General features: G+C 39.4%; 1 protein-coding gene across 2 annotated transcripts in view; it reads right to left on the bottom strand.

Moving 5' to 3' along the window:
- GRIN3A (glutamate ionotropic receptor NMDA type subunit 3A) overlaps positions 1 to 27,157 on the bottom strand; it is a gene marked incomplete at both ends in the record, with an annotated part of 188,574 nt that overhangs the window by 97,088 nt on the left and 64,329 nt on the right. For both annotated transcript variants that reach the window (XM_080940337.1, XM_080940338.1), the window contains one exon: positions 16,394 to 17,441. In XM_080940337.1, coding sequence (XP_080796463.1) covers positions 16,394 to 17,441 — 1,048 coding nt within the window. The remainder of the gene's footprint in view (positions 1 to 16,393; positions 17,442 to 27,157) is intronic.

Here is a 27,157-nt window from a genome sequence, read left to right as displayed (position 1 = left end):
TGAAATATCCATAGCCATTCTATTAAGGACATAACTCATAAACCCTGCTTCCATTGCCCCATGATTCAGGAACACACCTTCTCTGAAGCATGGGGCTGTCCAGCAAGGGTGGTAGGAATCTGTGTGAAGCACATGTATTACTTTTAAGTGTAACATAAATTGCTATAGAAAAAAAACACTCTCTTGAATTTCTTTGTATAGTAAGAGAACTCCTCTCCTTTGGGGTTATCTGTACATAGATTAGGAGAGCCATGGCTAGGGAAGTCCAGGTGATTTCCAGCATTCACTACCCACTGCAACAATCAGCCAACTGTAAATTGGCCTGTCTCAATAGCCGTTTAATTTTATTTCTGATTCACATGGTTGGTTGAAGTCAATGGGTCTTAACACTGAAATGGTGATAAAATGTCACCCCTTTAATTCTTAACAGTTTTATTGTGTGAATGAACAGCTAACATGCTAAACAAATGTATCAAGAAGAAATGTGTAGGTGACTCACTCACTGTAAGTTGTGTGTCATCAACATCATGGAAACCTTTGCTGCTCAGACTCAATTTCTAGGCAGACTTTCTAAACACAGGTCACCACGAATCTTATTTTAAAGTCAAGAGGTTTTATCATTTGTTGTTGTTGTTGTTGCTGCTGCTGTTCAAGTACATTATCTTCAAGAAATACTTGTGATTCTAAGACTTATATTTAACATAAACAAGTGAGATTATAGAAAAAAATCTATCCAGGTGCAAGAAAATGAGTGAATAAAGTGCTTGGTGTATCAGCATGAAGACGTGGGGTGGGTCTCTAGCACAACAGAAAGCTCTGAGGTGTATCTCTAGCACAATGGGAAGATGTGGGGTGGATCTCTAGCACAATGTGAAGACATGGGGTGAATCTCTAGCACAACAGAAAGATCTGAGGTGGATCTCTAGCACAATTTGAAGACATGGGGTGAATCTCTAGCACAACAGAAAGATCTGAGGTGGATCTCTATCACAATTTGAAGACGTGGGGTGGATCTCTAGTACAACATAAAGATCTGAGAAGGATCTCCAGCACAACATGAAGATCTGAGGTATATGTCTAGCACATAAGATCTGAGAAAAGAGGCCAGTGCCTGTGACCCTGTTACTTGTTGGGGTGGTGGAGGAAGAGATCCTGAATTCTTGCTGAGTAGTGGAGCTACAAATTAGTACCATCCAGATACAATTTCAAGTAATAACGTAGAGAGCAATAGTGGAAGGTGAGCAAAAATTCATGCTCACAAACCACACCCACCTACCAACACACACACACACACACACACACACACACACACACACACACACACAGAGAGAGAGAGAGAGAGAGAGAGAGAGAGAGAGAGAGAGAGATAGACAGAGACAGAGAGGTAGAGACTAAGATAGTCAGAGACAGAGAGACAGAGAGAGGAGAAACAAATGGTTGAAGGAAGAGAGGGATGTTTGAGAAAGGAAAAGAGGAAGGGAGGGAAAGAAGAATAGAGAGGGACAGCATTTGAGCCAAAAATAGAAATTACACACAATAAAAAGTCCTTACTATTCTTTAAAATGTTGTGTTTAATAGAAGAGCATTTTTAAGGAAAAGGACATGAAACCCTTGCACCCTTTGCTCAGATTTAGGATTCTTAGGAGGCGAATTGAGCCAGTTTTAAACGGGATGAAGGGATGATTGGTAAACAAGGCAGACAGAGGGTCAGAGGAGAACGTTCTCAGGATAATTTTTTGTGATGGGCATTCCACATAACAAATTATAACTAATTTAAATTTTGAAGAATTATAAGTTTACAGCAGAAAAACAAATGACAAAAAGAACATTAATGAATCTGCTGTTCTCCATAAAAGAAGAATAAGTTCTCCCATCTCAGAACTGTAGTTTTACAAAGATGATTTAAGTAGCCAAAAATATACAATAGATAAAAGGAAGCATCTTAATAAATGGTGCTGGTCTAAATATATGTAGAAAAATGAAAATAGACCCTTATTTGTCACCTTACACTTCTTTCCTAACCCCACATTCGACAGAGGACTAATAGCCAAAATATATAAATAATTCAAGAAGTTAACCATCAAGCTAACACCAAACAACCCAATTAAAAAAATGGGGTATGGAACTAAACAGAGCATTCACAACAGAGGAATTTCAAATGACTGAGAAGCACTTGAAGAAATGCTCAAAGTCCTTAATGATCATAGAAATGAAAAACAAACCAACCTTGAGATTCTACCTTATACCATTGAGAATGGTTGAGATCAAAGCCTTAGGTGACAACACATGTTGGCAAAGTGGTGGAGAAAGAGGGACACTTCGGCATTGCTGATGGGGTTAGAAACTGGTACAATCACTCTGGATATCAATCTGGAGGTTCCTCAGCAAACTGAAAATAGATGTACCTGAAGACCCAGCTCTGCCACTCTCGAAAATATACCCAAAAGATGCTCCAACATGCCACAGGGGCATGTGTTCCATTATGTTTATAGCCTTGTTTGTGATGGCCAGAAGATGAAAAGAACCCAAATGTCCCACAATGGACGGAAATACAGAAAATGTGGTTCATTTACACGATTGAAGATTGTTCATCTATCAAGAATGAGGACATCCTGAGTTTTGCAGGCAAATGGATGGAACTAGAAAATATCATCCTGAGTGAGGTAACCCCAAAGAACATGCATGGTATGTGCTCACTAATAGGTAGATATTAGCCAAAAAAAGTACAGAATACCCAAGATACAGTCCACAGAATTTAAAAAAAGTCAACAAGCTGAAGGGCCCAAGTGAGGACTCCACTGATTCACTTGGGAGGGAGAAGAAAGCAATTTCAAAGTGGAGTGGGGAGAGACCTCAGAGGAAAAGGGAAGAGGTGTGGGGTTGGGGAGAGGGGAACATGATTTGGTATTGGTGGGGGAAAAGAACTGAAGAGAAGTCAGCAGAAAAAAAATTAAAAAAAGGCAACTTCGGGAGATAGGAGGTTGGGGAGACCCTCCAGAATGTACCAGAGATCTGGGAACTGAGAGACTCTCAAGACTCAAAGGAAGGGACCTTAGATGAAATGCCCTACAGTAGGGAGAGAGAACTTTGTAGAGCCCACCTCCAGCAGAAAGACAGGGCATCAAGTGAAGGATGGGTTGTCATCCCATAGTCAAAACTCTGACCCATAAGTGTTCCTATCTGAGAGAACTTCAGAGATGGAAATGGAGAGGAACCTGAAGTAAAGAAGGTCCAGAAACATGGCCAAAGTGGGATCCAGCTCAAGGAGAGACTCCAAGGCTTGACATCATTACTGAGGCTATAGAGCACTCACCAAAAAGGACCTGTCATGACTGCCTTCTGACAGACCCAGCAAGCAGTTGAAAGAAAGTGTCAGATGCATATATTTTCACCCAACCAAAGGACAGAAGTGGCTGACCTCTGTGGTTGAATTAGAAAAAAGTTAGAAGAAGCTGAGAAGGAGGGCAACTCTGTAGGAGAACCAGCAGCTCAATTAACTCGAGCCCTTGAGATCTCTCAGACATTGGATCACCAACCAGACAGCACATAGCAGCTGATATGAGGCCACCAAGACATATACAGCAGGGGACTGCTGGGTTGAGGTTCATTCAGGCAGGTGGGCTTTACAAGTTGCCTCTCTCTACTGTAGGGCATTTCATCTAAGGTCTCTCCCTCTGAGTCTTGAGAGTCTCTCACCTCTCAGGTCTCTGGTACATTCTGGAGGGTCCCCCCAATCTCCTACCTCCTGAGGTTGCTCAAGAGACTGGAGGCTCCAGAGAGTTTAGAGATCTGGTGGGGTGGGAGATGGTAGGGTGGGGACCTCCTTGTGGAGAGAGGGGGTAGAGAAGAGGTAACAGTTGGAGGGTGGGCCAGGAATGGAATAAAATCTGGAGTAAAAAAAAAGAATAATAAAAATAAAAAGAAAAGCAATAAAAAGAAGGAATAAAATAGAAGAAATCAAAGTGGATGAACATATGTGGTGTTTGCACTTCCTGGCTCCTGTGAATACATCAGTAATGAACGTGGATGGGTGACTTTGTAGTAGGATATAAAGTTTTCTGCGTATATTCCTAAGAATGGTATTAGGTGGGTATTGTGGAGAATATATTGAAGAAACTTCTACACTGGTTTCGACAGTGGTTGCAGCAATTTTCACTTGCATCAACATTAAGTAACTGTTCCTCTCTCTCCATATCCATGGCAACAAGTAGTGTCAGCTTTAGTCATCCTCACTGGGGTCAGAGGAAATCATAGTTACTTTAATTTGCATTTCCCTGAAGGTCTAGGGTGCTGAACATTTAAAAGATGTTTCTCAGCTTTTGTATTTCATCTTTTGAGAACTCAGTTTAATTCAATGTCACCTTTAACTTTTCATTGTTTGTTTTTTTTTGAGGTCTATTTTTAAAAACCTCCTTGTCATGTATAGTTACTAATCCTCTGTCTTATGTGTAGCTGGCCATATTTTTCCCCATTCGGTTAAGCCCAGGTGTCTATCAACCAGTGAGTAAAAAATTTTTATTTTTTAAGATGGAGTATTACTCAGTTATTGAGAAAAAAATGAAATTTGAAAATTACAGGGAGATGGCGGGAACTAGTGACAATTATACCGAGTGAGGTGACTAGGCCCAGAAGGACAAATGGGCGCTTTCTCTCATTTGTGGGTGTTGGCTTTGCATCTTTTGATATTTGTATTTCATTTGGAAGATCCATATATGTTGGAAAATTTCTAAAGGCTACTAGGGAGGGCTTTTAAGGGAAAGGAAGTTGTACAGTGTTAAAAGGGAAATTATGAAACACAAAGGGTTATATTGGGACATAAGAGGAACAAACAAGGTAGAAGAAGGAAACTGGTAAATATTAAATGGCACTATGTATTATTCAAAAAAGTCACATTGAAACCCTCTATTATAGAATATCCTAAATATACCTATATACATATGTGAAAAGAGTTGGGATGTTGTCACTGTATGATGGGGAAACAGCTGTTCTAGACACCAGAGGTTAACAAAGAAACAGATCAGACAGTGAGGTCCCAAACATTGTAAGCAATTGCCAGTGTTCTTCATTACTCTCACAGACCATGGAGAAATTAAATTGGTATTGAGCCATTGTTACAGACTAGCTTGTGTAGTTCTGAAGTGTTCTGCACACTACTGGAGGAGAAAAGTAATTGTCACTCTTATATTTTTGTTTGTGAGCCTAGCCTTTAACGGCTGAGCAACTGTCACTCTTATCTCTATGATGAAACAAGTACCCGACACCATCATTATGCCAAGAACTGAGGCTACACAAGATCACAGATCCTGAGCAAAAATCTACTACTCTAATCCTACTGAATGAGCTTAGTATTAAACTAGCTTGTAGTGACCAATTATTATACCCTCAAATTAAGGAACATATCAACCCTCTTCACAGAAGATTCTATTTGTAGTAGATAATAAGCAACAAAGGAAAAAATGACTACAAAACAGAGAATAAAAGACTGCTAGGATTCCAGCCCCAAATGGAATAGTTCATACCAACTCCTCCAATGGCTCAGTAATCTTTGCAGAAGTGGGGCTGGTGGGAGGGACTTGGGAGGAAGAGAGGAGTGAGGGAGAAAAAGGAGGACAGGATCAGATATCAGAGGAGATGGGGATGACGTACAGAGAGTCAGGAAATCGAACAGAGGTGTGTAGCAGTGGGGGATGGGGAATTGGGAATAGCCACCAGAAAGTTCCAGATGCCAGGAAAGCTAGAGGCTCCCAGGACCCAAAGGGGATGAGACTAGCTGAAATGCCCAACAGAGGGGAGGGAGAACCTGTAGAAATGATATCCAGAGGTCAGGCACGGCCCCCTGTTGGGGTATGAATCATCCACGCAGCTTCATTTTTTTTAAAACTCAGAATTGCTCCTGTTTAAAGAAAACATGGGGACAAATTGTGGAGCAGAGACTGAAGGAAAGGCCATCCAGATACTGCCCCATCTGGGGGTCCATCCCATATACAGACACCAAACCCAGGCACTATTGCAGATGTCAGGAGCCTGATATAGCTGTCTCCTGGTAGGCTCTGCCAGAGTCTGAGAAATACAGAGGCAGATACTTGCAGGCAACCATTGGACTGAGCCCGGAGACTCCTATGGAGGCATTAGAGAAAGGACTGAAGGAGCTAGCAACCGCATAGGAAGAACAATATCAACCAACCAGACCCTCCTCCACCCCCCCCCCCAGAGCTCCCGGGGACTAAAACACCAACCAAAGTGTACACATGAAGGAACCTATGGCTCCAGCCATATATGTAGCAGAGGTTGGCTTTGTTTGGCATCAACAGGAGAAGCCCTTGGTCCGCCTACTCTCACTGCTCCAGTGTAGGGGAATGCCAGGGTGGTGAGGTGGGAGAGGGTGGGTGGGGGAGGGGAATGAGATAGGGGGTTTGCGGAGGGGAAACTGGGAAAGGAGATAACATTTGAAATGTAAATAAAGAAAATATTCAACAATTTCTTTTTTCAGAAAAGTGTAGTGCCAGAGGCCATTGATGACTGCAGGGAAACAAGGCTCTGACAGGAGGGGCTGAGCAAGCATAAGACCCGACCCGTGCAACTGCCAATCAGACCAAATCTCAGCACAGAGGGAGGGAGCATCAAGTTCTGTCCCTGCTCCGGGAGCTATTGGCAACTCTTAGGTTCTGGAAAAGAATGTGTCAAATTTTCCCTAAAAGTATGGCCTCTGATAAGGTGAGCATGCTCCAGCGAAAGGCACACATCTAAGACCTCTTGGGAAACACAAATTAGCCTCGATGGGGGGAAAAGACATAAAGTTTGCTGGGAAAGGAGGAAAGAAAAATCTGGAGATCTGGGAGAGGGAAGGTGAATGTGAGCAAAACACACTGTACAAAATTCTCAACTGCAACAATAACAACCCCACAAAAGGAAAAGTTTTGACACAGGGCAGAAAAGAAAGATTTTTCTCCATATCATCTCTTCAAGAATGTCATCCTCACATCAGGACTTCTTGTTCTTGGATCTTTTCTTCAAACAGCAATTTTCTTTCCACTACTTTCTTCCTTGGGCATCTCAGTATTAGAGTTCTTACATAGCCAAGTTAGACATGGGAATGACACAGAGTGACCAAGGTGTTTGAAAATTATTCCTATCTTACCATTTTCTGTGTAAATTACATAAATTACATTATACCATGTGTCTGAATAAAGTCTGAAAAATATGTCATCTACAAAATTTTAGGTTCCAAGAATGGATATCAAGTACTTGACTTGTCCAAACAATCTGAATGTCTACACATTTAAAACTCTCCATGAGATGTTTAAACAGAAGAGCATGGGGAAATAGACAGCTTTCTGACTTTTCATTGGGTATTCATCCATTGTTTCAGACTGAGCAGGTTATTAGATTTGTTTGTGTTACTGAGAACTGAATTGCTGTAACACAAAGTTGACTCAGTCCAGTTTGAGACTTTTCTTGTGGACTGGGTTAGTTTTCTAAAATGTTCATTTTGGTTGTACTGGGAATTTAATGACGTGTGTGTGTGTGTGTGTGTGTGTGTGTGTGTGTGCATGCGTGTGCGATATGTTTCTATACATTGTACATGCCCATGTCTGCTCATGTGTATGTGAAGGCTAGAAGCCAGCATTGATTATTTCTTAATTAATCTCCACTTATGTTTTGAGACAGGGACTCTCAGTGAATCTGGAACTCACTCACTCAGTTAGACGAGAGGCTAACAGGTCCTACGGCTGTGTCTCTGTTCTTTAGTGCTAGGCAAAAGACATGGCCATGCCTGGCTTCTTAAGTTGGTGATGAAATTCAAACTCAGGTCTTCACGCTGGCACAGCCAGCACTTTACTTACTGAGCCATCTCTTCAGCCCCATAACTATTTCTTTTTTCTTAGAAGCTATTCTGCTGTCTATGGTTTAACTGTTTAATTTTCTTCGTAATCTCTTTGAATAGCCACTGCTTCAGGTTTATGGCAACCTACGTCTGATGAATGAAACTCTAGTTAGAATTGTGTTCGGCCTTTCACATGAGGTAGTCATCTAGAATATGCACACCAGGAACAGATTAGATTGTTTTTGAACTAAAATGGGATGAATGCTGTCTGTTTACAGCCTTTGTCACATTGCCAAGATTCTTGCACAAAATCTACATAAGTCTACCAAGACCTAATCTTGGGGAGATCTGCAGGATGACTGGGGAAAAGGGTGAATGACAGCTGCTAATGCTGCTATAGAGTGTGAATGCTGGTGTATCATCAGTGTCTTACTTGGTTTAGTCTAAAGATCTTATTTACATTTGGCTGAATTCCAGCTCTTAACATAAAGCCCTAAGTATTCACTAAGAAAGTTTCCTAGCTAGTAAAACATTTTTTAGCAGAATCTATTCTGTGGCTCATTTCACACACCACGATGTTTGCAACTGCATAAGGTAAAATCTCTCACATTCTTTGGGTTGTGGCATAGACTTTATGCTCCCAAAACAATGAGAAGTCTCTAAAGATGCCAACAGTGCTCCGGGACACTCCATCTGTTGCTGAGAACAGTGAAACAAATTTCTGATGTTTTATGAAATAATATTATTCAATTGAGATATTCCCCCATTCCCATTGAGTCCTCTGGGGCACGCACAGGTGCCCTGAGCAGCTGGCCATCTCTCTGGGCCTCCATTGTCTGTGATCTCTCTAGTTACCTTCAGCACACCTGCTAATCTGAAATCATATAAGTTAGATTCTCTTTCTGCACTCATTCCTCCTGCCTGTCCTCTGGGGCACACTCAGCTCCCCTGAGTGGCCTGCCATTCCCCTGAACCTTGATTATCTGGCCACCTCTCTATCTGCCTCCCCTCGTGCTAATCCACTTCACAGTGTGTCCCCAGAGGCACAACCAACTATTGGGAGACTTGCATCACCTCCTGAGTTCCTTTGTTCAGGCCAAGGATACCAGAGGTCTGTCCCACCAAGATCATTGAAGTAAGCCTCCCCTCCCTTTCCACCCTTTAATACTTGCCACAAGAGAAATAACTAGAAAAAACAAGATAGCTAAAGGCTCTCAAAAAGAACACAATCAACAAAAATCAGGGCAATATGACACCTTCAGAGCACAGTTATCTTACTATTGCAAGTCCTAGATATTCTAACACAACTGAAGCACAAGGAAATGACCTCATATCCAATCTTATAAAGATGAAAGAGTCCTTTAAAGAAGAACCAAATAAATTCCTTAAAGAAATATAAGAAAACACAAACAGCTAGAAGCCTTTGAAAGAACAAATGAATTTTTCATAGAAATACAGAAAAATAAAATTAAACAGGTGAAGAAAATAAATAAAACCATTCAAAACCTGAAAACAGAAATAGAAGTAATAAAAAAAGTACAAACTGAGGAAATCCTGGAGATAAAAATTCAGGGAAGAGAATAGGAATAACAGATGTAGACATGCACAACAGAATACAGAAGATGGAAGAGAGAATTTCAGGCACAGACACAATAGAAGAAAGTGATACATCAGACAGACAAAGAAAATGTTAAATCTAAAAATTTTCTGGCACAAAACATCCAAAAAAATTGGATACCATAAAAATACCCAACCTAAGAATAACAGAAATAGAAGAAGGTGGAGAGTCCCAGCTCGAACTAGAAAATATTTTCAACAAAATCATAGAAGAAAACTTTTCCAACATAAAGAAAGCGATGACTATAAACATTCAAGAAGCTTACAGAACAACACTTTGACTTGACCAGAAATGAAAATCTTCCTGCCATAAAATAATCAAAACACTAAGTGTACAGAGCAAATCAAAAATATAATAGTTGCAAGGAAAAAGCCAGGTAGCATGCAAGGCCAGACCTCCCATAATTTCACCCAGCTTTCTAACAGAGACTCTAAAAGGTATAAGGACCTGGACAGTTATCTTGCAACCTCTAAGAAACAAAAACCAGAGATGCTAACCTAGATTACTATACCTAGTAAGACACTCAACTACCACAGAGGGTTAAACTAAGATATTTCAAGACAAAACCAAATTTAAACAGCATCTGTCTATAAATCCAGTGATACAGAATACACTAGAAGGAAAACTCCAACGCAATGAAAATAACTACACCCAAGGAAACAAAGGAAATAAGTAGTTCCATACCAGCAAAAACAAAACAAGAGAAACACAAGGACACTTACACACTCACACATACACACACCCAACATCAAAATAATAGCAATTAACCATCACTGGTCACTAATATCTCTCAACACCAATGGACTCAGTTCCCCAATAAAATGACACAGGCCAACAGAATGGTTGTGGAAATGGGACCCATCCTTATGCTGCATATAAGAAACCCACTCCAAAAAGAAAGGTAAATCTTACCTCAGACTAAAGGGCTGAAGAAAAGTTTTCAAGTAAATTGACTCTCAAAACAAGCTGAAGTAGGCATTCTAACATGGTTTTACAAATCACATTTGTAAAAGAAACATTGCTAAAGCTTAAGTCATACATCAGACCCCACATATTTATAGTGGGAGACTTTAGCACTCCACTCTCACCAATCCACATGTCACTCAGAAAAACTGAGCAGAGAAATAATAAAAATAAATGACATTCAGAATCAAATGGATCTCATAGATATCTGTAGAATATTTTATTCAAACACACACACACACACAAACACAAAATATACCTTCTTCTCAGCACCTCATGGAACCTTCTCCAAAACTGAATATATAGTCAGTCACAAAGGAAGCCTGAGAAGGTATAAGTGAATTGAAATAACAACACGTATCTTCTCAGACCACCATGAATTAAAGCTGGATTTAAACAACAGCAGAAACACTAGAAAGTCTACACACTCATGGAAACCGAACGATTCTTTACCCAATTATCTCTGGGTTAGGGAAGAAATAAAGAAATTAAAGACTTTCTAGAGTTGAATGAAAATTAAGGAACAACATACCCAAATTTATGGGATACAATGAAAGCAGGGTTAAGAGGAAAGTTCATAGCACAATGTGCCTTCATGAAGAAATTGAAGAATTCTCATACTAGTAATTTAAAAGTACACCTGCAAGCTCTAGAAATAAAAGGAAGCAAACACATGCAAGAGGAGTAGATGGCAGGAAATAATAAAAGTCAGGGTTGAAACCAACCAATTTTAAACAAAAAACACAATACAAAGAATCAAAGAGACCAAGAGTTGGTTCCTTGAGAAAATCAGCAAGATAAACAAACCTTTAGCCAAACTAATTAAAATGTAGAGAGAGAGAAAGAGAGAGAGAGAGAGAGAGAGAGAGAGAGAGAGAGAGAGAGAGAGAGAGAGAGAGAGTATCCAAATAAACTAAATCAGGAATGAAAACAGAGAAATAGCAACAGATAAAGAAGAAATTTGAAAAAAATCAGTAGATCTTATCAAAAGCCTGTACTCCACAAATTTGGAAAAATCTTAACAATGTTTTTCTAGACATTAATAAAAATCTTAACAATGTTTTAGACAAAAAAATGGATGTTTTACTAGACAGATACCACTTACCAAAATTAAATTATTTAAATTTAAATAGGTAAACTATTTAAACAGATTCATAAGCCCTAAGGGGGGAAAAGCAGCCATTAAAAGTCTCCCCAACAAAAAAAAAGCCCTCCTGTATACAAATGATAAATGAGCCAAGAAGGAAATTTGGGGAAGGGACCCTTGCAATAGCCAGAAATAATATAAAATATTGTGGTGTAACGCTAACTTAGGAAGTGAAAGACGCATATGACAAGAACTTCAGGTCTCTGAAGAAAGAAATTGAGGAACATATTGGTAGATGGAAAGATATTCCATGCTTGTGGATTCATAAAACTAACATTGTGAGAATGGCCATCTTACCAAAAGCAATCTACAGATTCAGTGCAATGCCCATCAAAATTACAACAAAATTCTTTTTTTCAGAATGATCACTTTTTAGTTTATTTTTTAAATTTTTATAAGATTCTCTCTGTCTTTACATTTGAAATGTTATCCCCTTCTCCCACCCCACTCCCATCCCCCCTCTCCCTCTACTTGTCTTCACAAAGGTGCACTAGCTCCCAATCCCCCTCTCCACCTCAGCACCTTAGCATTCCCCTACACTGGGAAAAGGTGCCCTCCCTGAGCCAAAGCCTTCTTCTCACATTGATGCCAGACACTGCTATTCTCTGCTGCATATGCAACTGGAGCCATGGGCCTCTCAATGCATACAACACAATTCTTAACAGACCTTGAAAGAACGATTCTCAACTTTACATGGAAAAACAAAAACCCAAGAGAGTTAAAACAACCCTGAATAATAAAAGAACGTGCAGAGCTATTACCATCCCTAACTTCAAGCTGTACCAAAGCATGGCATTGGTATAGGAACAGACAAGTTGATCAATAGAATTGAATTGAATATCCCGAAACAGACCTACACACCTATAGGTATTTGATTTTTAACAAAGAATCTAAAACCATACAATGGGGAAAAAGCATATTCAACAATTGGTGCTGGTCTGTCTGGATGTCCTCATGGAGAAGAATGAAAATAGATCTATCACCCCATGCAAAACTCAAGTCCAAGTGAATTAAAGACCTCAAATATAAAACTGGATATACTAAATCTAAAAGTAGGTTATAGCATTGAACTCACTGGTACAGGAGAAAAATTTCTGAACAGAACACCAATGGCTCATACTCTAAGATCAACAATTGATAAATGGGATTTCATGAAACTGAAAACCTTCTTCTGTAAGGCAAAGGACATTGTCAATAGTACAAACCAGCAGCCTACAGATTGGGAAAAAAAACTTCACCAATCTATATTTTGTCAGAGGGCTAATATTCAAATTTATAAAGAACTCAAGAAGTTAGATACTAACAACCCAAATAATTCAATTAAAGAATGAGATACTGAGGTAAACAGAATTCTCAACAGAGGAATCTTGAATGGCCAAGAAGAATTTAAAGAAATGTTCAAAGTTCATAGTCATCAGGAAAATCCAAATCAAAATGACCCTGAAATTCCATCTTATACCAGTCAGAATGACTAAACTTATAAACTCAAGTGATGGCAGATGCTGGCAAGGATGTGAAGAACAAGGACCACTCCTCCATTGCTGATGGGGCTTAAAACTGGTATAACCACTCTGGAAATCAGTCTGGTGGTTCCTCAGAAAACTGTAAATAGATCTACCTTAAGACCCATTTATACAGTTATACCACATTTGGGCATATACCCAAAAGATGTTCCACTATACCACAAGCACACATGCTCCACTACGTTCATAGCAGCCTCATTTGTGATAGCCAGAAATGGGAAGCAAGCCAGATGTTCCTTAATTAAAGAATGAATACAGAAAATGTGCTTCATTTACAAAATGGAATACCATTCAGCTATTAAAAACAAATACATTATGTATTTTTCAGTCAAATGGTTAGATCATGAGAATATCATTTTGAGTGAAGAAACCCAGACCCAAAAGCACACGCATGGTATGTACTCACTGATAAGTGAATATTAGCTAAAAAGTACAAAGATACCCAGGTTAAAACCCACAGACAGTAAGAAGTTTAACAAGGAATAAGAGTCAAGTGAGGATTCTTCAATCCCATGTAGAAGGGGGAACAGTATAGCGGGTGCTAGGTTGGAGAGGGGAAAGGAATGGGAATAGAGGGGTAGGATCCAATATGGAGGAGACAGGACAGAAGTCCAGAGGGCCAGAACAATGTATTGAAATATGCACCTTCTCAGGGTGTGGGATGGGGGAACCTTTATAAAGTCCTAGAGATTTGGGTTATGAGAGGATTCCAGGACTCAAAATTAGGGACCTTAGCCAAAATGCCCCACAGTGGAGACAAGAACCTGAAGAGGCTACCTCTAGGAGATAGACAGGGCCACTAGTGCAGTCACCACTCATCCTTAAAATTTTTAACCCAGAATTGTTCTGGTCTAAATAAAATGCAGGGGCAAAATGGAGCAAAGACTGAAGGAAAGACCAACCGGTGTCTGGTCCAATTTGAGATCCATATCGTGGGTGGACACTAAACCCCAACACTATTACTGGTGCTATGTTGTACTTGCAGACAAGAGCCTAGCATGGCTGCCCAATGAGAGGCCCTACTAGCAGCTGACTAAGACAGATGCAGATTCTTCCGGACAACCATTGAGCTGAGATCACGAATTCCTATGGAAGAGTTGTGGAAGGATTGAAGGAGCTGAAGGGTATGGCAACCCCATAGGAAAACCAACAGTGTCAACTGACCTGGACCCTCAGCAGCTTCCAGAGACTGTGGCACAACCAAAGAGCGTACAAGGGGCTGTTCCAAGACGCATATATAGCAGAGGCTATATATGTTCCCTGACGCATATATAGCAGAGGCTGCCTTGTCTGGCCTTGGTAGGAGAGGATGCACCTAATCCTGTAGAGGGAAGGCAGATGCCTGGGGTATGGGGATAGAGAGCCCCCTCTCAGAGGCAAAGGGCAGAGGGAATGAGGTGAAGAACTTTTGGAGGGCAGCTGAGAAAGGGAGCAGTATTTGAATGCAAATCAATAAAATAATTAAAATAAAATAATAAATAATAAAACAGAGCATAGAGCTAAGCAGAGACTCCCCCACAGATGAAATCTCAAAAGATTGAGATGTAAGTGGAATAAAAATTTAACAATAAATAAGTGAATATTATGTAATAAAATATATATCGTGTAGATTGATAGCTTGAAATCTGCCTGGCATCAGAAAACTCAATGATGATCATGCTTGCACCATTTTAAAGATTTGACTTAGGTTCTCTTGCTTTGATCATGGAGTATTCTCAGTTCTTCCCATCTGTAACAGCCATTTCCTATATATTTGGATATACTCTGTTTAGGATCTGCATTTCCACAAGGTCCTCAGTATGTCCTCAGACCTGATTCCTATCGCTTCCTTGGCCCTGTTCACATTAGTTGGAGTGTCTACTTACCCATTAGAATGGACACTGCTTTCATCTAGGGAGGACACTGACATGACTATCCTCCTCTGCGCGTCACAGGAGGATTGGGTTAGTAATTGTCTTTCATATTGTTGTAGCCCAATCAGAGACAAGCAAATTAATGCAAGAAGAGATTATTTCACTTTTATGTTGAAGGAGTACAGACAATTGCAAAGATTGGTCATATGACTACAGTCAAAAACAGAGATGTGTTAATCCTCATTTGGCTCCCATTTTACTATTTTCATTCATTCCCTGCCTGTGGGCCATGGGACTGTGCTTTCCACATGCAGCATAGGTCTCCTCTGCCACCTCAGTTAAACCTGTCAGGAAAAATATACCCCAGGTCACTACAATTCCAGTCAAACTAGAAACAGTCATTTCATCATGATTTGTATGTGTCTCCCCCCCACTTCCTTCTACCCCCAGAGTTGAATGACTGAGGCATCCAATACAGAAAAAAAAGTCTTCTCAAATGTCCTTAGACGTTCTAATAATACTGTAAAGAAGCTTCCTTAGCCCGAGGTGGCTGACTATACAACTTTTCCTATTCTGTAAGAACGCCCTTTCCTTAGTTAATCTTGCTGCCTCAGTTCAGAACTTCTTCAGGTTTCATAAGCTTCCTCTCAACTGTGCGCTTCTGATAACATGTCAGCTCTTTCCATTTCTTTAGGTATTTTAACAATAAAATAAATGGCTTGCTATTTATAACATGCATTCTTTTATTTATTTCTATTAACTTTCCCTAAAAGTAATTAATCAGCTTGTTAGAATGTCTGTGGGTAAAATGCTATAAATTATTGCACTGCAAAACTACTCCCTAATAGCCATTATGTCAGATGGTTAAACAGCCAAGAAAAGCTACACTTATAGATGTTTATATAAGCAATATTATCTCTAAAATAAATACTCACAATGCTCCCAATTTTCTTTTATTTAATGAAATAATAACAGAAAACAACAACAGGTAAAACTTTTTAAACTGGCCTGTGCTGTCAGTAGAGAGAATATTTGGATGTACTTGCTCATATATACACATGTAAATAGGTGAATTTCTCCCCCCCCCCCGTGTGTGTGTGTGTGTGTGTGTGTCTATATGCATGTGGATGTGGATACAAGCAGTCAACCTTGAACTTACTTCTCAGGATGCCATCCATCTTGTTTTTATATACAGGTCTTTTGCTGTTCCTGAACTCACTGGCCAACAATTTACATATTTCTACCTCTGCAGTGCTGTGATTAGAAGCACATTCCCCTCCAAATTTTTTAGGTGAGTTCTGTGGACAAAACCTAGAACCTTAGTTTACTGATTGAACTCTCTCTCCAGCCTTATTTAAAAAGAGTATATTCGAATCAAACGAGGAAGTCAGGAATACCACAGAATTAGACAGAACAATAAATTGCCACGGGAACAAGAGAAGGTGGAGTAAAGAAATCGATTACCTTAGGGTCATGGATTCCAGAAAGCTCTTCGTAGATCTTCTCACCTACCATGACAGCAGCCAAGTTTGCTGTGTATGTAGAAAGGCAAAACATACAGAAAATGGCCCAAAGATTCATAAGGAACCGTCCAGTCCAGCACTTTGGGGGTTTGATGGCTGCTGTTCTGCCAAACAAAAGGGCATAGCAGACATTCAAGGCTGAGGAGAAGGAAAAGACTTTGTTTCTGTTCCTTCCCTTAGGAGTCATGCCAAAGGGGCTCTTCCATTCATACAGAGTGAGAAAGATGGCAGTGATATGCAGAGCCACAAAAATTCCCAGCCACATGGTCCAGTGCAGTGGCCACATGAAAGCTCCGATTGGAGCTGCTGTATCTCGAGTCCTCACTAAGATACCCAAACTGGTGGAGAAGAAAGGGCTGGTGAAGTCTATCACCTGGCTTCGTGCAGTATTGATGCTGAAAGAAGTGACTGCCATGCTGGCTGTCCCACTCAAGAGATCACCAACCAGCCCAGTCCAGTGGCCACTTTTCCAAGCTCCATACTTTCCATCCCCTACAATGTAGAGGTCAAAGTCAAAGTTCATGTCTTCTGCTAGCTGTTCCAGCAGATCAATGCAGTACCCATAGCAGCACTTCTTGAACTTGATTGGCACTGTGTCGTTACTGCTATGCAGGCTGCTAAACAGGCTGTCCAGCAAGGAAGAGTCATTAGTCATTGGGTCTAGACAGAGCTGTCCAGCGGGGCATAAGCCTTCATCATCGACTTCTCTCGTGAAAACAAATGGGTGTTCAATCAATGTCACCACTCTCAAGTGTAACTTGTTTGGGTGCTGGAAGTGGGTTTTGTGCCTCTGGGCCTGCTCTGGCCATATTCCAGAGTCCATGACAATCCTTCCCCCTTGCCAGCTGCCCAGGCGAGTCCACATTGGCTTTTCCAGAGGGTCATGCTGCAAGGTCCAGATGAAAAAGTTGTTCTCTGAGCTGATAATGGTGGATCCCTTTACTTTGATGGAACCACTGAGGCCTCTGAAAGTGGTGTTGGCTAAAAACCTGGTAAAGAGGATCAAAGGTAGAACATAAGAAAGACAGGCAATGTCAAAGTCAAATGCCAGTGCTGACTGATCCCTGCTTCTCTCTCTTAATACAAAGAAGCCCTACTAACAACACTTCTTTTATTTTTGAAATTATAATCACATCATTTTCCCGTTTTCTTTCCTCCCTCCAAACCTTTTCCTTATACCTTCCTCTTTTCCCTGTAGAATTCTTAGCCACTTTTTCATCAGTTGTTGTTGCACACACACGTGTGTAACTTGCTTATTCTGTATAATGTTACTTGTATGTACAATACCATTGTATTTGGTATTGTAAAACCAATTGATATGCTCTTCTCTGGGGAGTTCAACTTCTAAAAACAAAGACTTTATTTATATTTTCTTCAAGAATATCGACTTTACGGAAATGTTCTATTTCATTGAAGTAATGGGATCTCACATTCAGGTTCTAGTTCTGGCGAGGTGCTTGACAATTGGTTTTGCTCCAAATATTATAACTTGTTTTTTAAAAAAGCATTCATCACTAATATGTACTTCTACAGGTTTCCAATTTATTGAGGTTCCAAACATCTTTGACATTCAGTTTACTATTTTTGATGCTGATGAAATCCTTTTGATAACATTTTTGGTACAGAAATGAGTTTCAATAAATATGTATATTGTTTTATAATTGTTTAAAATTGCATTCATAGCATTAGGGAATAGCCAGCTTTTGTACAGTATTTTTCCTTGTAGAGTGGAAAATTAGCATATCACTCCTCATGGGGCCAATCAGAGATGCATGCTGGATATTATCCACAGAAAAGAGAAAAGAATGATAAATAAACTTGCTGTTTTCAGGACAGCCTTAGGCTACCCTTCCTCATCATTTGAGGAAAATAACTGGGCCCGACTCTACAGAAAGACTCTGCCAGAAGTGAAAGCAAGGAAAATGACTAGCTAAATGCGACATGATTTCTAGCACTGTGGACACTTGCGGTGTACCTTTTGACATTGACTGGACAGGAGAATGCTTGGTCACAGAACCTGTCTTTCTTGAGCAGAAGCAGAAAGTAACAAGAGCTAACACATATGCTTAATTATGACTTTCCCCCCCAAGAATAAAAGCTCAGGGCTTGGGGTCAGATAGACCTGCATTTGAATCTTAACTCAGTTACTCAGTAATGACCCTGAGCAGGTTACTTGACTCAGAGATTCAATTTCATCCTTAGCAAAATGGGAAAAATAATCTTTGGTGAATTCCAAGACTTGTAAACAATGCACGAAACACACAGCATAGCTTCTGATATAGAGCTGTGGTGTTATTAGCTGGAGACCAAATCACTGCCTTAAGATAACCCCTTAAAAGTGACTTCAGCACATTTAAAATAAAAAGCAATTAAGTTGAAATGTGAGATATAGCACAGTAGGGATTTTAAGGAGCCCAGTGATACAGATCTAGCTGCTCAGAGAAACACTTTTAATGAATTGCCTGACACATATATTATTTCATAATTTACAAATGCAAAAAAACTCTTGCTAAGAAGCCATGTCACCACAGAAGGAATATAGAAAAATCAGAAAGTGTGAAATATGCCCTAATTTTCATTAGCGATAAGTGTAAATCACATTTGAAGATGCTACTGTCACTGAAGGCAGCGAAACCATTTGCTGTGGTAGATTGCAGGCAGTAGCAATCACTCATGTCACTGCACCCCACTGGGACTCTACTACTTAAATAAATTCTATTTTGCAACAAGTAATGAAGTCTCAGCGATCTTAGACTTTAAAACAGTTTTCTACTTCAGAGAAGCAGGGATCCACATCATTAAAATCATATATAAATTAATCAATTGATAATTCCCTCAGTGCTGTAAAAGAAGAGCAAGTATGATGGTGTATCTAATGAGATACTTTTAGATATTCTTAAAACATGCACACACAGGGGCTGTTGGCATAACCCAGGAGAAGAAAGGGTTGGTAGTAAATGGGCCAGTTTTATTTGGCCAATTCTGTGATCACAGAGACATAAAGTAAAGGTTGTATAAAAAATAATTTTTTATTAGTTTAAGACTATTTGGGACTTAAAGATGATGGAGTTTTAACTGGGAGGACTTGGGAAAGTTTACCTTTGACTAAATATATACTTGAATCATCTCAATGAAAAGTATTAAAAGTCTGTAGAAATCTACATGGTTCTCATGGTCTGGCAAAGCCTTTGCATGTTATCAGTGTGAATATGTAACATGGCCATGGAGAAGGATAATGCCCCATATATCTCTGCAGTAGGTGTTGGGAGGGAGGGAGGGAGGGAGGGAGGGAGGGAGAGAGAGAGAGAGAGAGAGAGAGAGAGAGAGAGAGAGAGAGAGAGAGAGAGAGAGAGAGAATCAGAATCATAATTCACGTTTTACTGCAAAACTGTTATGAAGAACTTCTGTTAGAAAATTGCACTCATGACAGATCATTTGTGTCTATTTTATTTTTCATTTTATAGTGAGGATAAATGAAAACCCTTTCGCCGATAGCTTTTAGTCACAGGCACCCTCCCCATGTATTCTTTGTGAAGGAATGACAATGGTAGTGAAGTTTGGACGTTCACTCTAGTACCTGAAAGATTAAACTGTTGAAATTCCAGTTTTGATGAAATTGAATTACACCGTGCTTTTCAGTACTTGCCCTGGGCTCTTCTTGGATGAACAAGGAAGAGAAAGAAAATGAGGACTCATTTTGTTGGTAAGATAAATGGATACAAATCACTTGGCACTATGCTTAGCCCTTCTGGTTACTGAGATAAAAGCCACCTCCTTGGCTTAAAGAGCACAAAGTCTAGTTGTGGGAAAAAGAAAGTGAATATAAAATTCAAGTAATTTAAGCAATGAGTGATATTGGAGGGCTTCCCTTCCTTGGACCAAAGTAGGAATCTTAGAGGAAGAAGAGCAGGGCTGAGTCCTCGGGAGAAGTTCCTCTTTTCCAGGGGGAGAAGCTGGGAAGTGATGCAGATATGTGGGGAATACCGCAAGTGGTTTAAAAAAAAAACTCAGAGACAAGGGGTGGAAAATGAATTATAGTCATATGTAAGTTCTCATTGAAGTCATTGGTGGGGCTACTGAGGAGATTTTCTGCAGTAGAAACAGGACTTTTTATTTGCTAGGTTTTTAGATAGTACTTTGGGAGGAGGAAGAAGCTGACTACACTTCCTGTGTAAAGAAAGACGTTTTTTTCTTCCCTTCCTAACATGTAATCTTCCTTTCCCTCTGTCATTCCATCAGGAGCAGGAGCAAAGAGGAAATGGTATAATTGAGAGATATTTAACCTTCCTAAAGAAAAGTTTAAGAGGACAGATGCACAGGCTTTTCTTTGTTCACAAAGCATGCTGAGGTTATACAGAACTCGGCTCGACAACATGGCACACAGAGACCTGTAGGATGGAGCTGATAAGTGCCTCATAACCCTGGACATCAGCGTTGGTGTAAACAACGGACAAACATAATCTTAAATTTGTTCAATAGAATTGAGTTTGCATCCAAAGCAAGTAATACAATTTACCATTATTTTGTACTTATCAATCAGCTGCTACAACCTGGATACAAACTCTCCTGACACATTCCAGATTCAGAAATGTTATAGAGAAAACAGGTGAAAACTGATTGGAATGTGAAGTCGAAAACATTAAAATCTAATGTGGGGGGAAACAGGTGGCACATAGAATCGAGAAGCTCACACACCTGCTTCAGAAGTTTGAATTTATTTTAATAATAAAACAAGAAGCATAGAGATTTTAGAGATGTTTAATGACATAGCCAGCGCTATGCAATAATTGTACTAACTTAAAAACAAGCAAAATGTTTACAAGAAAAAAAGAGACAATGACCCCAAGGATATGCGGAAGGATATTATAATGTATTTGATATTGGTAGGTACACAGCTTCATGTGGCTTGAATCTTACTGTAGAAGCAACCTAGTAAGAACCTAGTTAATGCCTGGGCTTTGCACATGATTTTTTAAAAAGCAGTTTAGCAAACCTCTCAAGGCACTGTACTTCATAAAAGAATGAGGCCCAGTAGTTTATTTGACTTTATTAAAAGCTTCTAATTATGCTATTAGTCAATAATCAGTGTTGATTAGTAAAGTGATATAAATAAAAATTTTAGTTTGAAAATACATTAAGCTATTTTTGAGATAGCTCACAGTATATAGCAGATTGATATGTAACATATTTACATTTTGAAAGCCATATTTGCATATAAAATCTTGATATACTTATTGAAAGATGGTCTTAACATTAAAGCAAATGAAGAACGATGTTCAAAAAAGTGACACATCAATCCTTCAAACATTCAATTAATCACTATAGTCACCATATGCCACACATTATTTGAGATGCTAGATTTGAGATGCTAGGTGCACAGTGGAAATATTAGTATATGCATTTATACTCCACACACAAAGCAAAAACATTTCAGGAAAGTAATACATGCCTGGTATTTTGGAATACCAGTTGCAAAAAGGGAAAGTAAAGATGGCAAGGACTTCTTTCTGAGAGATGACAGTTTATTAACAACAAAGTTTATTATCACTGATGTGGGTGTGTGTTTGACATCGTTGAGAGCATTAAATCAGAGAAAAACATGTAATTTGCAAGAATATTGAGTATTGTAGGTAATTATAAGTATGTTGTTTCTCATCTGTGTGCAAGGCACAATTACTGGTGGAGTTTGAAGAGAGGGTTATGACTTAACTTGGCTAATAGGATTGCCATGTTGCTGAATGACCAACTAAAATGGCAAGAGCAGAAACAAGGCAGGTTAGGGGCCCCCCTACATACCCAGACAAAAGGTGATGATGGTGTGGGATGAGGGCTGACTGTGGTAGGTGGAGACTTAGAACTTGATATGTTTTTATGCTGGCACGGACAGATTTGTTGACAATGTAGACATGGTTTCTGAGAAGGAGAGTATAAGATGATGCTAAAAGTTGCCTTAGACATAACATTGATAATCCGGGTCCTCTGGTATTAATAAACAAAGTCTAAGCAGGTGATACAAGTTTGTATATATGAGCCTATATGTGGTAGTTAAGAAGAGCCAGTGAGGTATAAGCCAGGTGAGGTAGCAACAGGAGTTCTCAGAGCACAGAGGGTATCGGGATCTGCCTGAAAGGCTGTACTTGAGGATGAGCCACACAGGCTCTTTTCCATCTGGACCAGCAGAGAGCCTGGGGCACAAGTATGGTGAGAACACACCTGGAGTTCTCAGACACAGAGGGTACTGTGCTCTCTGGAATAGTGTCCTTTCCAGCCCACAGTGAGAGCTTGGCCTCTGTAATGGGTCTCAGGATATGCCTGGGAATGCCAGTGCTAAAAGATCAGCTCCAAAGGTGCTTTTACACCTGGACCAGAGGTGAGCCTGATGCCTGGGGAGGTCACACTGGGCAGGTTCTCAGAGAGCAGAGAGTGCTCTATGGAAAAGTTCCTTTTTGGCCTAGAGAAAGAGCCAGGTCTCTGCCAGTAGAACTTAGGACCTGTGGGCAGAGGGCTGAGCACCTGGAACAGCCTCACAAAAGCTCCCACACTTGAGCCCACAAAGACAGAAGAACTGAGTCACTGCCATCAGAGCTCACTGCTTGCCCACAAAGAGTGAAACACTCAGAAGCAATTTTTTTCCTGAGCTCACGGGCCCTCAGCGCCACAGGAGAGACAGGCGCCAGTCAGTGACAACAAGATCACCTATAATCACAGATAAGATGGCAAGAGGAAAGCGAAAGAACTTAAGCAATGGAAACAAAGACAATCTGGCAATATCAGAACCCATCTCTCCCACCACAGCAACAAGTGGATTGCCAAATACACCAGAAAAACAAGACTTAGACTTGAAATCATACTTTACAATGATGATGAAGATCTTTGAGAAGCACATGGATAACTTCCCTTAAACAATTACAGAAGAACCAGAAGAAATTACTCAAAGAACTACAAAAAAACACAACCTAACAGATGATGAAATTGAAAGCAGAAATAGAAACAATAAAGAAAACACAAAAAGAGACAACCCTGGATATAGAAAACCTAAAAAAGAAATCAGGAGTCAGAGATGGAAGCATCAGCAACAGACTACAAGAGATGGAAGAGAGGATTTAAGAGGTCGAAGACAACGTAGAAAACATAGACAAAACACCAAGAGAAGATGAAAAAACCAAAAAGCTCCTAAACCAAAATGTCCAGGAGATCCAGGACATAATGAGAAGACCATACCTAAGGATAACAGACATAGAAGAAGGCGGAGAATATCAACTATAAGGCACAATAAATATCTTCAACAAATAGAAGAAAACTTCCCTATCCTTAAAAACGAGATGACCATGAGCCTAAAACAAGCCTACAGAACTTCAAATAGAAGTCTAAAAAAGAAATTCTTCCCGACACATAAAGTTGTTTAATTAAAAAAAGAAAGAAGAGCCAATGAGATCACAGTGACTATTGTTGAATAATGGCGGATGTCTGGAAGTCCTTGGTACTCTAACAGGTCAGGGTGTTACAGCTGACAGAGACATAGTAAGAGAAATGGAAATGTGAACAGCATTGGGGAGACGGTGTGCTCTACTGTAGACATCAAGTAAAAGAGTCACAATGGGTCTCAAATACTTTTAAAAATCTGAATTAAAAAAAAGGATTAAAGTCAACCATTGAGTTTAGCAGTGTGTGACTTGCTGGTGACTTCTGTAGGGTACTTTGTAAAGGTTTTCATCCCAGTATCTCAGTGCACCAGTTTTGGGGAGAAGGCAATAAGGGAAGTTGGTAATAATTCCTTTTAGAGAGCTATGCTGTGAAAAGAACAATTGGATATCAATGGAGGCTGAAGATCAAATAAAACACCAAATGAGAATTTTACTCATGTAACCCACATACACACATGCATGTACATATTGGTGGTATAAATACACTGTCATTTAGGTTCATTGATGTGACTCCATACAAATAGAAAACATGTTGATAAAGGAAAACATCCAGGACTATCTCTAATATGGTACTCCCAAGGAGAGAAGAGCTGCACATAATAAAGCACATAGGGGCAATGGTACGCAATGTGAAAGAGATCATATTGCCAGAAAGTAGGTGAGCATCAGGCAGGTGTCCCTAGAAGGTTTGTGTGAGGTCTCTACTGATCAACTAAATGCATTTAGGACATTTTAAAGATAAATTATAGAGGGTGGGAGAAATGACTTCATGGATAAGAGCACCCCCTGCTCTCGAAGCAAATCTGGATTCACTTCCCAGAATACACATGGCGGCTCACAACCATGCTAACTTTATATCCAGAGTATTTGACACTTGGACGTCTACAAGTATCAGTCACACACAGACAAACCTGTAGGCACTGCATTTGTATAGAAATTAAGTAAATCCAAAAATATTTAAATTAAAATGATAATTCAGAGTTGTGTCCAATTAGCTCTTTCTTTCTTTAATTCATTGAAAGAAATGTTATTTATTCTTAAAACGAAATGGAAAGCATCTTTAAAGAAAGGAAGTGAAGGGCTTCTTTAAGAAATGACTAAGCTCAATCTAAGTGGACCAGTGGTTTTTTTTTTTTTTCCTACTAGAGAATTTGTGACTCATTTATAAAAGAAATTCAAGACTTTTTAGAGTTCAATGAAAATGAAAGCACAAAGCCAAACTTATGGGACACAATGAAAGCAGTACTAAGAAGAAAACTCATAGCTCTGAGTGCTTCCAAAAAGAAACTGGAGAGACCATACATTAGCATCTTGACAGAACATCTAAAAGCTCTAGAACAAAAAGACTCCAATACACCCAAGAGGAGTAGAAAGCAGGAAATGATCAAATTCAGAGACAAAATTAACCAAGTAGAAACAAAAAGAACTATACAAAGAATCAAAAAATCTAGGAGCTGGTTCCTTGAAAAAAAATTCAGTGAAATAGATTAGCTCCTAGTCAGTGGCACAGAGACAGTATTTAAATTAACACAATCAGAAATGAATAGAGAGACATAACAGAAGCAGAGGAAATTAAAAAAATCATCAGATTCTACTACGAAAGCCTATACTCAACAAAACTAGAAAATCTGAATAAAATGGACAATTTTCTAGACAGATACCAGGTACCAAAGTTAAATCCAAATTAGATAAACCATCTGAACTATCCCATAACCCTTAAGAAATAGAAGCAGTTATCAAAATCTACCCCTCCCAAATGCCCAGGACCAGAAGGATTTAGTGCAGAATTTTATTAGACTATCAAAGGGGATCAAATACCAATACTCTTCAATTATTTTCACAAAAGAGAAACAGAATGAGCACCATCCAGTTCATTCTACGAAGCCACAATTACATTTATAACTAAAGCACACAAAGACCAAACAAGAAGAACATCAGACCAATCTCCCTTATGAACAACAATGCAAAGATACTCAATAAAATTCTTTCAAACCGAATCCAAGAACAAGTCAAAATAATCACTCATTAAGTAGGCTTAATCTCAGAGATGCAGGGATCGTTCAATATATGAAAATCCATCAACGTAATCCACTATCTAAACAAACTCAAAGGAAAAAAAAAACACAAGATAATCTTATTAGATGCTGAGGAACCATTTGACAAAATTCGATATCTCTTCATGTTAAAAGTTTTGGAAAGATCAGGAATTTAAGGTCCATATCTAAACATAGTAAAAGCAATACAGAAAACCAATAACTAACATCAAATTAAATGCAGAGAAACTTGAAGCAATCCCACTAAAATCAGGGATTAGACAAGGCTGCCCACTCTCTCCCTACCTACTCAGTATAGTAATTGAAGTCCTAGCTAAAGCAATTAGACAACAAAAAGACGTCAAAGGAATATAAATCCGAAAGGAAGAAGTCAAAATATCACTATTTGTAGATGATATGGTAGTATACTTAAGTGACCCCAAAAATTCTACCAGGGCAACTTCAGCAAAGTGGATGGATATAAAATTAACTCAGTAGCCTTCCTCTACTCAAAGGACAAACATGATGAGAAAGAAATTAGAGAAAAGAAACCCTTTACAATAGTCACAAATACTATAAAATACCTTGGTGTGACTCTGACCAAGCAACTTAAAGTCTCTGTAGAAAGAAATCAAAGAAGATCTCAGAAGATGGAAAGATCTCCCATGCCCATGGGTTGGCAGGATTTATATAGTAAAAATGGTCATTTTGCCAAAAGCAATCTACAGATTCAATGCAATCCCTATCAAAATTTTAACTCAATTCTTCATAGAGTTGGAAAGAGGAATTTGCAAATTCACTCGGAACAACAACAACAACAACAACAACAACAACAACAACAACAACAACAACAAAACCCCCAGGATAGCAAAAACTATTCTCAACAATAAAAGAACTTCTGGTGGAATCATGATCCCTAACCTTAAGCTGTATTACAAATAATTGTGATAAAAACTGTATGGTATTGGTACAGAGACAGGCAGGTAGATCAATGGAATAGAATTGAAGACCCAGAAATGAACCCACACACCTATGGTCACTTGATCTTTGACAAAAAAGTCAAAAACATTCCATGGAGAAAGGACAGCCTCTTCAACAAATGGTGCTGGTTCAACTGGCAGTCAGTGTGTAGAAGAATGCAAATTGGTTTATTCTTATCACCTTGTACAAAGCTCAAGTCCTAGTGGATCAAGGGCCTCCACATAAAATTCCATACACTAAAACTAATAGAAGAGAAAGTTGGGAAGA

The sequence above is a fragment of the Micromys minutus genome (genome assembly GCF_963924665.1).
Source record: "Micromys minutus genome assembly, chromosome: 28".
NCBI classification, from domain to species: domain Eukaryota; kingdom Metazoa; phylum Chordata; class Mammalia; order Rodentia; family Muridae; genus Micromys; species Micromys minutus.
This window is presented reverse-complemented; position numbering and strand designations above follow the sequence as displayed.